The sequence below is a fragment of the Epinephelus fuscoguttatus genome, linkage group LG6 (assembly GCF_011397635.1).
Source record: "Epinephelus fuscoguttatus linkage group LG6, E.fuscoguttatus.final_Chr_v1".
NCBI lineage: Eukaryota > Metazoa > Chordata > Actinopteri > Perciformes > Serranidae > Epinephelus > Epinephelus fuscoguttatus.
The window spans coordinates 2,478,060-2,490,355 of NC_064757.1; the positions used below are offsets into that span (position 1 = coordinate 2,478,060).

Consider the following 12,296-nt stretch of genomic DNA (forward strand, 5'->3'; position numbering starts at 1 on the left):
GCAGAGAGGTATCAGTTCACCTCCTGGGCACTGCTGAGGTACCCCTGAGCAAGGCACCGAACCCCCCCAGCTGCTCGGGGCGCCTGACCAAGGGAGCCCCCTCAGTCTGACATCTCTCCACTTAGTGCATGTGTGTGTTCGGAACTGTGTGTAATTGACAGCAAGCATGAAAAAAATGAATTTCCCCTCGGGGATTAATAAAGTATATATAAAAAAAATTCCTCAGGAACCCAGACCCACTTCTCACAGTGTTTTAATAGAGTTTAATAGCTGCAGGGAATGAATTTGAGCATATATAGATGACTATCATATCATTCCTTTCAGGGTGGATACTGGCTTGAGGAATGTGTCCAAAGGTGAATCAAACAGCTAACTAAACAGCTAACTAACATAAGCTTATGTGGGTAGCCAATAGGGGTGACCCCGAATAGTCAATGATTCGGTGATTCGATTCGGAGAAGTCTGATTCGACTGCCAGTCTCGCCGTCGAATCGTCGCAAAATGTGGTTATGAAACAAGACCGTACCATTCTGATTGTATGGGAGTGATCACTGCTGCTGAACATCTTGATTTGACATAGAATATATTGGTTTTCTAGTAATTCATGATATATAGCCTATTTTGATACAAACATCAGCCTAATTTCTGTTAATAAAAAACTGAAAATGCCGCGTGCGTTTAATCAGTAGGCATAATCATTACTACGCATGAATAAATCACCCAGTTGCTCGATCCAAATAAGCGGAGGTGACTGAGTGCGCTGCAGGACCATCAGAGCAGCATCGAGGCCTACGGTGATTTAAAGTTAAAATCCCACTGACTGTCACACACCTGAGTGTGTGAAATTTGTTCTCCGCATTTGACCCATCCCCTGAGGGAGCGGTGAGCAGCAATGGTGCCGCGCTCGGGAATCATGTGGTGATGATTTATGGTGGCGGAGCGCATAAACAAACACTGTGGAGGAGGTATGTGCTCTCAAATCAAACTTTTTTGAAGGATTATTCGTTTACCTGAAGTGTCTTGAAACGAATTTCACCGCTGATTGTTTTCTTGATAGACTCTGATTTTTTTATTTGGCTACTTTTTTTCCGACGTGGCCAAACAATTGAGAGCGGTGACGCATGGTCCATGTGGATGAACTTGTATGAACCTGAGTTGATTTTTGAAGTAACTTGAAGTCAGAAAGTGTTGGGAATCTGTTGTCCTGTTGTTTTTTTGTTTTGTTGTTGTTGTTGTTGTTGTTGTTGTTTGTTTTTTTGCTCCCTCCTTCAGTCCTGCCTTCACTTGGTTTTCCCTGGCTGGGCGTGGCTCCAGTCAGTCTCCTGATCACAGCACACCTGTACGGCATCAACTCCAATCACTGCAGCATAAAAGCCTGGTTCTCCTCTCCATTCTTCGCCAGTTCGTTGATGAAACCCTCATGGTAACTACTTGGCTCAATTTGTCGCTCTCAACTTTTGTTTTTGCTCACAGGTTTTTGACCCTGTTTTTGACCTGTGGATTTTTGCTCTTGGATCACGGACCTTGTACCTCTGCCTTGCTAACCTGCTTTTGTTTTTTTGTCTTTTTTCAGTGCCCTGTCATTTTCACTCCTCCGCCTGCCAGCCATGCTCAGCCTCACGCCTCAGCCCCAGTTTTTGTCCCCCTCCTTGCCATTCCTCCACGGACTCAATTCTGCCCCTGAACTGATTTTTGTGCCCTTTTAAAATAAACCCCTTTTTGTCTTGATCTGTATTGTGATTCCAGTGTTCGTATCTAACATAACAGAAGGAAAACTGTTTCTAAACCTTTTGATGATGTTTTTGGATGTTTATTTGTGAATGAAATGGCAAGTTCTGCAGGCTGCAGCGCATCTGCGTTCATCTAGAGCATCACACTTTGATGAAGTGAAAGGAATAAAGATAAAATAATAACCCTTTTACTTTTATTAGTATTATCTTATGCCAACTGAAGAATTAAATTTATTTATTTGGGTGTTTTAGCTCTTTTCTCTGGAGCGGAAACTGACACAAATGAGCTCATTAATCAATGAGGGGGAAAACAACATGATTCGACGTTTAGTCGGCTAAAGGAAAAATCTGTCAAATCAAATTCGACTATGAAAATTCTTAGTCGGGGACACCCCTAGTAGCCAACAACCTGGTTGTATACATCCAATGAGCTTCTATAAAAATGAACTTCTTGGCAACCAGACTCTTAATGTGCTGTTTAATTAAGAAAGGCATTTATTTTTTATTTTTCAAAATGTGTAGCCACACCAGAATGGTAAAGGGGACTGGCTATTTAATTGGGATTAGGCTTTTAATTGAAGTTTTACGGTATTTCCTTTTGGTCAGACAGCTTTACATGGCCTCACTCATCCACGAACACACTAAAAAGATTATACATGCTTCTTGCTTGGGCTGTAATTTTGTAGCCCTATTTTGAGTCATTACATTAAATGGCCCATGTTTTTTCACATGCTGCCTATACCTCCTAATGACGACTAAAAGACATTGTGTTACAAATTGTACTGTATTGCTACTACAGTGACAAGCTATTTTGTTTGTTGAAACCTCAAAAACATAATTTAGGTGTGCATTTAGCTATCAGACATCCCAGCGTACTATGCAAAAGGTGTTGTGTATGTTTTGGAATACATTTGTGTAGTAAACTGTTGTAGTGACTTTGTCCTCTACAAATACATTTATATAATGCTGTACACATTTTCTTCAGTCCAGGAAGTATAACATCTTCTAACCATACCAATCTGCAGCTGCACCATGTGTTTCACTCTCACCACTCTTATCAACCTGGTTTCCAGTACTAGTAGGCAGCTATTGTCAGTGCAAAAGCTCTGATAAACAAACTGTATACTTCCTGCTCAGAGCCAAACTGCAGACAAAGTTAAAGACTAGCTGTCGAACACAATGGAGCATTTAAGCCGCTAAAGCATAGGGCTGCCCCCTGAAAGTAGGAGATAGGAATCATCAGTCGGAGACCCCTCCATCCACTCTAGATTGCTTTAAGACAAGCAGTCTTTTTTTTTTTTTTTTTTTTGCTCATCACTGTGCTGTGCAGTGAACAGTACATCTGCAAATGTTTTGGTCCGAAGATTCTGCTGTGGAGTAAGCACTCTTGACTTTCACACTGTTCTTTGGTATGGACAGCTGTGGACGCAATGCAGCAGCACAGAGGAAGAGAAACTTTCCTTGAAGACAACATTATCTTCTCTCTTCTGCTTAGAAGTGGTGATTTAATATATAACCCTAAGTCTTAAAATGGCAACTACTATTTCAAGAGGATGTTAAAGAATGTAAAAATACTGCAGTGTAAAATGGTGTTTGAATGAATGTTGATGAAAATTTGTCATCTTTAAGTCAGGGTTGATTTACTCAAATCACCTATTGTGCTCAGTCTGCTTTTAGTCTTTCTCAAAAGGGTAAAAATAGTTCATTTGTAGTTCTATCCTGCCATCCATGTTCTTGTGTCCAATTCATGTGTAACTGTTACAGTGAGAAAACAATTTTTGACATCATAGAATGCCTTTCTTTGCTCTCAGCAGCAAAACTACTATTGATCGCTTTCTATTTCCCTCCTCTCATACTCTGTGCTTCTGTTGCCCTCTCTTAACCCTACCAGGAGAAACTCATACTGCTAAACACGCATTCTTTTCCCACTACAGCTGTTTAATAATTTAACCTATTGCATAATTGTTTCCTTGGCATGGAATAATCCTGGCTTTATGCAAATGGCAGAGAGCTGTGATTTGTTTCTTGGTAGCAGTAAAGCTGCTGTGCTGTGGTCCTAATGGGAGCTGTGGCTGTGTGTGAGTCATCTTCCGCAGGCTCTTATGCTTGCTTCTAATCATTCCCCGGAGGAAGGCGGGGACGGGAAGGAGCAGTCAGGACGAAAAGCAGTGTCTCAGCAACAATGCAGACTAGCCTGTACATTCTTTGTGACATACTTTCCACAGACTAGTTTTCAGCTTCACGAAACACAGGGGGTTATAGAAATAAAGCTTCAGTCACTGTAAAGTGGAGTTTTAACCCAATGGTACCATAACAGTCATTGCCTCACAGTTGCTTTGTTCAAAAATTTGTTTCCTGGCAATATTTAAGCCATCAGACAGTGCAGATAAAGCATAACAGTAGTGGAATTTATTGTCACTGGATAATGCTAATGGCACTACAACTGAAGACCAAAATCTCCTTGCTAAAGGTACAGTAAATGTGATTTAATTGATCATTAGTGGGATTTAAAATGCAACCCTAATTCTAAAAAAGTTGGGATGCTGTTTAAAATCCAAATAAAAACGTTATGCAATGATTTGCAAATCCTTTTCCACTTATATTCAGTTGAATACAGTACACAGACAAGATAGTTAATGTTCAAACTGATAAAGTTTATTGTTTTTTTTTTTTGTAAATATACAATCATCCCGAATTTGATGACTGCAATATGTTCCAAAAAGTTGGGACAGGGTCATATTTACCACTGTGGTGCATCACCTTTTCTTTTAACAATACTCAGTAAGTGTTAACTGAGGACACTAATTGTTGAAGTTTTGAGAGTGAAATTCTTTCCCATTCTTGCTTGATATACAACTTCAGTTGCTTAACAGTTCGGGTCTCCATTACTGTATTTTGCGCTTCATAATGTTCCGCAAATGTTCAGTGGGAGTCAGGTATGGACTGCAAGCAGGTCAGTCTAGTAACTGTGCAGAATGCGTCTCACTGTCTTGCTGGAATAAGCAGGGACGTCCCTAACTGTTTTGATCATATTAAAGATTATAGATTTCATACCCAATTATGATACTTTAATTGGTTTCCAGTTATTCTGTTTACCTGCTGAATGTTACAAGACAGGTGTTTTTGGAACATTTCGCAACTTTCTCAGTTTTTGTTGTCCTTGTCCCAATTTTTTTTAAATGTGTTGCAGGCATCAAATTCAGACCTAACCCAGGCATACTGTAGCCTGACTGAATTTCATTTTTGTTTCTCTTCATTCAGTGTACCTGACATCATGGTGATGTTAGATGATCTATTTAGAATTGGGGATTATTTTGTTATGTCCTAACCAATAAGTAGCAATTGATGAATCTGTCACAGTGGTGTCAGCACTGTTTCCGTTGATACAGAAGCTACATTTGGTAGAAGCAGTTAACTTATCCTTTATTATGTTAAATTTTTATGCAGATTTCAGAATTGTTGAAGTTGAGGAGCCCCACAATCTGTACGTATGATAATAAATGTAGTTATCTTGCTAGCTATTGGAGAGCTGGCATCCCCATTCTTTATCATGCTGACAAATCTGGCCCCCCAGCCAATCAGAGAGCCATCAAAGGAATCATTTTTGGACAACAAACAAACACACAGACATCTATAAGAACATGTTTGATTCTTATAATGAAGGTAGCATAGTCTATCAGGTGTTCATTGCTTATAGGTCTAAATGAGCATTCATTAATATGTTTATCACAAGGTAACTACTCTGCAGTGGGCTATTTATGATTACTGGGTAATTTAACTTTGCAGCGTTGGCAGTGGAAGCTAACAAATTTATTAAATTCTCTGTTTTACTCTGAGACTTCTCCGTCTTTGGATTTGTACTTCATAACTAGGCTAGCTAGGGAGACTCATGACTCCCCAGTGCAATGGAGGTTTGGCAAAATGTAGAGAAAAAGGCGCCAAACTGAAGGTGTATGATGCACATTTTAGCTGATGAAATGTTAAAACATAGTTTTTATACAGTGTACAGGCTGTACATTTTTACAGTTAGAGAGTGCGATAATTACTTTTAGTCTACAACACTTCAATTTTTTTTTATTCATTTCCATATATTTGTGAATGTTATTCATTTCCATATATCTTATGTATATATACAAAGCTACAGGGAGCTCCTAAAGAGGGGCTAAAGGGCCGCATGTGGCTCTGGAGCTGCAGGTTGCCTACCCCAGCCCCGAGAAGACATTGTGTTATAGAAACAGATGTGTTTCTTGTAAGTGGACTTACATTGTAGAGAATGTCCACCCATCCCTCCATGGTGATGCACTGGAAAACGGTGAGAACAGCGAAGAGGATATTGTCAAAGTTGGTGATGCCAAAGTTAGGTCCGGTCCAGTACTCCCTGCAGGTGGTACCATTGGCACAGGTTCTTGCTGGAGCCTCCAGGCCACAGGGGAAATCTGCTGCTTGCTCGTCTACAACCACAAACACACACACTCACACACCATCACATACACAGAACTACACCAACATGCTGAGGTATTTTTAGAGAAGGCTGGGGATGTATTATGTAAAAGTACATTTTGCTGTAGATACAGATAAACATGCCCTCTAAGGGCCCTGACACACCAAGCTGACAGTTAGCTGTCGGTCAATGTTTGTCCATTGCCCTAGCTTTTGTGGTCACCGTTGGAGACGGTGGAGTCTGTCAATAAATGAAATCACTCTGATTAGCAGTTAGCGCATGAGAAGACAAACAGAACTGAGAAAAGTAAACAAACAGCTACAGTCAGGAGGGAGTGAGATCAGAACAAACTTGTTATATTAGGTGAGCTTTTTCTTTAGCCATTAAACTCTTTAACAGAAACACTTCACAATTGTTTGTTATTGTTTGTCAGTGCACAGTGAATAACATTTGTTCATTCAACATCAGGTTGTGTTCTTAATGTGCTAACTGACTAAGTAGCATCTTGAATCTGTCATGTCAGTCATTCAGTTTCCCTTTTTTTAATGATCAAAACAGACGACCGCCACCTGCTGGTGTGAAGAGTTATTTCTGCTCATGCAGACACAGAACAAACATGCTGGTTGACTGTCAGTTGTAGTCTTTGCAGTGTGTTAATATGAAAATATTTGGCCGAGACACAGGCAATGTGAGGCAACACTGCAGTAACTTTTGTTGCAGTTAGTTGTTTTATGTCAGTTGTGTGTCTGGGCCTTGATGCATAATATCTGGGTTCCACTACAATCCTACACAAATGGCAATATTAGTACACATGATGTAATTTCCTGTTTTTATCCACAGTGACTTACCAATGCTGGCTCTTCGTTGCTGTTGTAAACTTTACACTTACCTTTAAATTCTACTCAACATACATTGTCTTTGCACATTATTTACCTGACGATGTCATTTTGTTTCTTCACAGTGTCATTTCACTATAGTTATTTCTGTCTACTTTGTACATACATCTATTGTATGTCTGTCAACAGAGGGGTCCATCTTCTATTGCTTCCTATATACATCAGTGGTGTAAGTGTGTTTGTTGTACATAGGCCTTTGAGACAAAGTTGTTATTAAGAGGTACACAAATTAAACTGACTTGATTTGAGATATGTACTATATGTACTGAACACAAATATAAATGCAACACTTGTTTTACCTACCATGTTTCATGGGTTGAAAAAAAAAAGAATATGTAATAGGCTACTTCTTGGTGAAGATTCTAAGTCATCCAGGTCATCGTAAGTGCAATATCCTAGGCAACTGGACTAAGACTAAGACTAAAACTAGACGTTTCGCCTCTCATCCAAGAAGCTTCTTCAGTTCTAAATGACTTGTACGAAGTACGAGGAACCTAAACATCAAGGTGTACAGAAAACCTACACACACGGACCAATACCTGCTGTTTGACTCTCACCGCCCCCTGGAGCACAAGTTGGGAGTTATCAGGACACTGAATCATTGGGCTGAAAATGTGCCCACTAGAACAGAGGGGAAAGTGAAGGAACATAAACACATCAGGGAAGCACTTCAAACTTGTGGCTATCCCAACTGGGCCTTTGCAAAAACCTCAAAAAGACCCAGAGCAGACAGAGAGGAAGAGACACAAAAACATAACAACATTGTCATTCCTTATGTTGCAGGAGTGTCTGAGAAACTCAGGAGGATTTTCAACAAACACCACAGCCCTGTGCACTTTAAACCCAACAACACACTGAGACAGAAACTTGTCCACCCCAAGGACAAATTACCCAGACATAAGCAGAGTAATGTAGTGTATGTAGTTCAGTGCAACCAGGAATGCACAGATTTATACATAGTGGAGAGACAACAACCACTCCACAAGCGCATGGCACAGCACAAGAGAGCCAGCACCTCAGGTAAAGACTCGGCTGTCCACTTACATCTACAGGAGAAGGGACACTCCTTTGAGGACAGCAATGTGCACATCTTGGCCAGGGAGGAAAGATGGTTTGAAAGAGGAGTAAAAGAAGCTGTCTACAACAAGCTGGAATGACCATCGTTAAACAGAGGGGGTGGCTTACGACACTACTTATCACCCACCTACAATGCAGTCTTGGGATCCCTTCCCAGATGACTTCACACCCATTCACCTCTTGTCCCACCTGACCCTAACGACTCACATGGTGACTAGGTGGGTCAACGACTCACATTGTGACCTTAACGACTCTGAAACTGAGAGTTCACGCGACCCCTACGACTCTGCAAGGGTTCCCACCCACACAGGGTTTATAGCCTGCAACTTCGTACAAGTCATTTAGAACTGAAGAAGCTTCTTGGATGAGAGGCGAAACGCCTTCAAGAAACGCAAGCAAGTCAAGTTGCCTAAGATATAGCATTTACGATGTAATAGGCTACTTTTTTAATGCACACAAGTTCTCTTAGTTCTCTCTTTGTTGACAAATTTGCTTAAATCTGTGTTTGAACACTTTGCTAACATGACCCATAATCCATCCACCTGACTGGTGTGGCAGAGATGCTGATTAAACAGCATTATTATTACTATAACAGCCAAAATACATAGAGCACATAATCCACCTACATGGCGTGTTACATCTGGAACAGGGTTTTTTTACCTGCTAAACAGACTCTATCTTAATAGTGTGTGGTTGCTGCCAGCTGCAAACTGTGTGTGCATTAACTTGTGCCAAAGTGACAATGCAGTTGGTTAAGGAGGGTTTGAAAGCATAGGCTATATTAACAAGAGGATGTATTGATTTGATTGCTGTAAAATGTAAAAACACCTAGAAAGTTGCACTGCTCTGTCGCACTGGCTCTGGTAAAATTTTATATATACTATATGTGTATATATATATATATATATATATGTACAGTACAGGCCAAAAGTTTGGACACACCTTCTCATTCAATGCGTTTTCTTTATTTTCATGACTATTTACATTGTAGATTCTCACTGAAGGCATCAAAACTATGAATGAACACATGTGGAGTTATGTACTTAACAAAAAAAGGTGAAATAACTGAAAACATGTTTTATATTCTAGTTTCTTCAAAATAGCCACCCTTTGCTCTGATTACTGCTTTGCACACTCTTGGCATTCTCTCTATGAGTTTCAAGAGGTAGTCACCTTAAATGGTTTCCACTTCACAGGTGTGCCTTATCAGGGTTAATTAGTGGAATTTCTTGCTTTATCAATGGGGTTGGGACCATCAGTTGTGTTGTGCAGAAGTCAGGTTAATACACAGCCGACAGCCCTATTGGACAACTGTTAAAATTCATATTATGGCAAGAACCAATCAGCTAACTAAAGAAAAACGAGTGGCCATCATTACTGTAAGAAATGAAGGTCAGTCAGTCTGGAAAATTGCAAAAACTTTAAATGTGTCCCCAAGTGGAGTCGCAAAAACCATCAAGCGCTACAACGAAACTGGCACACATGAGGACCGACCCAGGAAAGGAAGACCAAGAGTCACCTCTGCTTCTGAGGATAAGTTCATCCGAGTGACCAGCCTCAGAAATCGCAAGTTAACAGCAGCTCAGATCAGAGACCAGATGAATGCCACACAGAGTTCTAGCAGCAGACCCATCTCTAGAACAACTGTTAAGAGGAGACTGCGCGAATCAGGCCTTCATGGTCAAATAGCTGCTAGGAAACCACTGCTAAGGAGAGGCAACAAGCAGAAGAGATTTGTTTGGGCCAAGAAACACAAGGAATGGACATTAGACCAGTGGAAATCTGTGCTTTGGTCTGATGAGTCCAAATTTGAGATCTTTGGTTCCAACCGCCGTGTCTTTGTGAGACGCAGAAAAGGTGAACGGATGGATTCCACATGCCTGGTTCCCACTGTGAAGCATGGAGGAGGAGGTGTGATGGTGTGGGGGTGTTTTGCTGGTGACACTGTTGGGGATTTATTGAAAATTGAAGGCACACTGAACCAGCATGGCTACCACAGCATCCTGCAGCGACATGCCATCCCATCCGGTTTGCGTTAAGTTGGACGATCATTTATTTTTCAACAGGACAATGACCCCAAACACACCTCCAGGCTGTGTAAGGGCTATTTGACCAAGAAGGAGAGTGATGGAGTGCTGCGGCAGATGACCTGGCCTCCACAGTCACCGGACCTGAACCCAATTGAGATGGTTTGGGGTGAGCTGGACCGCAGAGTGAAGGCAAAGGGGCCAACAAGTGCTAAACACCTCTGGGAACTCCTTCAAGACTGTTGGAAAACCATTTAAGGTGACTACCTCTTGAAGCTCATGGAGAGAATGCCAAGAGTGTGCAAAGCAGTAATCAGAGCAAAGGGTGGCTATTTTGAAGAAACTAGAATATAAAACATGTTTTCAGTTATTTCACCTTTTTTTGTTAAGTACATAACTCCACATGTGTTCATTCATAGTTTTGATGCCTTCAGTGAGAATCTACAATGTAAATAGTCATGAAAATAAAGAAAACGCATTGAATGAGAAGGTGTGTCCAAACTTTTGGCCTGTACTGTATATATACATAATTTTATTTATTTATTTGTTTTTTTCCTATATTTTTTTTTTACATGGTTCTATGTAGTTTTGACCTGTTGGAGGGCTGTGGAGCTGCACACAGAGAAAAAAAATTGATCAGCCATCTGAAAATAAAGAGGACCCACGCCATGCCTGCATGGGCAATGTGGTATCCATGTTTAGTGTAGCAGTTTCAGCTGATTATAATGCATGCGCTCTGCTGCAGGCATGCTGAGACAAATGTGTCACAATAAAAGGCCGCTCTAAACGTGCGGTTTTACCACACAACATAATGCCACAGACATTGCATGTTTTGAGGGAGTGCACTGTGTCATTTCTAAGAATTTGGCAGTACATCCAACCAGCCTCACAACTGCAGATCACATATTACCATTCCAGCCCAGGGCTTTCACATCCAGTGTCTTCACCTGCAAGATCATCTGAGACCAGCCTCCCAGACACCTGATTAAACAGCTGGTTTTTCACAACCAAAGAATTTCTGGACAAACTGTCAAAAACCTCATGTCAGTGGCTGGTCTCACAGGATCTTACAGATGAAGAAGCCAGATGTGGAGGTAACTAGACTGGTTGGATGTACTGCTAAATTCTCAGAAACTAAACTGGAGATAGCTTATGGTACTGTAATGAACATTCAATGGCCAACAGCTATGATGGGCATTCCTACAGTCAGCATGGCAATGGAATAATGCCTCAAACCTTGTGACATCATAGAAATGACATAGAAATGATGCTGTTTAATCGGCATCTTGATATACCACACCTGTCAGGTGGGTCAGTGGATGCATGGCTGGCTGGCTGGCTGGCTGGCTGGATGGATGGACTGACTATTAAAAAAACCTTTATCATTTAATAGGTATGATTAATTTACTGTTTATCCCATGTTTCTTCTCTTGCTTACCTGTGTCTATTCTGAAACAGGTGCGATGAAACTTGCCCATGTAGAAGTCGAGGCCAATGATGGCGAACATTAGGATGGCAAAGAAGAGCAGCAAGCCAATCTGCAGTAGGGGTACCATGGCTTTCATTATGGACTTCAATACCACCTGAAGACCTGATGCAGACAAGAAAAAAAACATGTTTTTGAAAAATGTCTGAGGCAGGTCTTCATTTAATATCTTCGTGTCCTGCAGGTAGAAGCCTTATTCTTGCATATTCTGGTATAAATACCCTTTTTGCAGGGTAGAGCAGCACTTATAATGTGTTCAGGTGACTGAACAACTCTTTGCAGGGCCTTGCGGTCCTGTTCAGTGCTGTTTCCATACCAGGCAGTGATGTTTCCCGTCAGGATGCTCTGAATGGTGCAGGAGTGGAAATTCCTAGGAATTTGAGGGGATACCCGAAATTTCCTCAAGCATCTCAGGTAAAACAGTCTCTGCCTTTCTTGTCTCACCACTGAGTCGGTATAGACTGCCCAGGACAGGCTGTCAATTATGTGGACACCGAGGTATTTGAAGCTATCCACCCTCACCACTAAGGACCCGTTGATATTAAGTGGGGCATAGTTCCTTGGCTGCTCCTTCCCAAAGCCCACTATCATCTCCTTAGTTTTGCTGACGCTCAGGAGTAGGTTGTTGTCCTCTACTTC

At 41.2% G+C, this 12,296-nt stretch overlaps 1 protein-coding gene across 1 annotated transcript in view; it reads right to left on the reverse strand.

The window, feature by feature from the left end:
* LOC125890225 (voltage-dependent N-type calcium channel subunit alpha-1B-like) overlaps positions 1-12,296 on the reverse strand; it is a 657,655-nt gene that overhangs the window by 456,306 nt on the left and 189,053 nt on the right. The window contains exons 6-7 of the mRNA XM_049578752.1: positions 11,610-11,762; positions 5,994-6,181 (exon numbers count right to left, since the gene is read on the reverse strand). Coding sequence (XP_049434709.1) covers positions 5,994-6,181; positions 11,610-11,762 — 341 coding nt within the window. The remainder of the gene's footprint in view (positions 1-5,993; positions 6,182-11,609; positions 11,763-12,296) is intronic.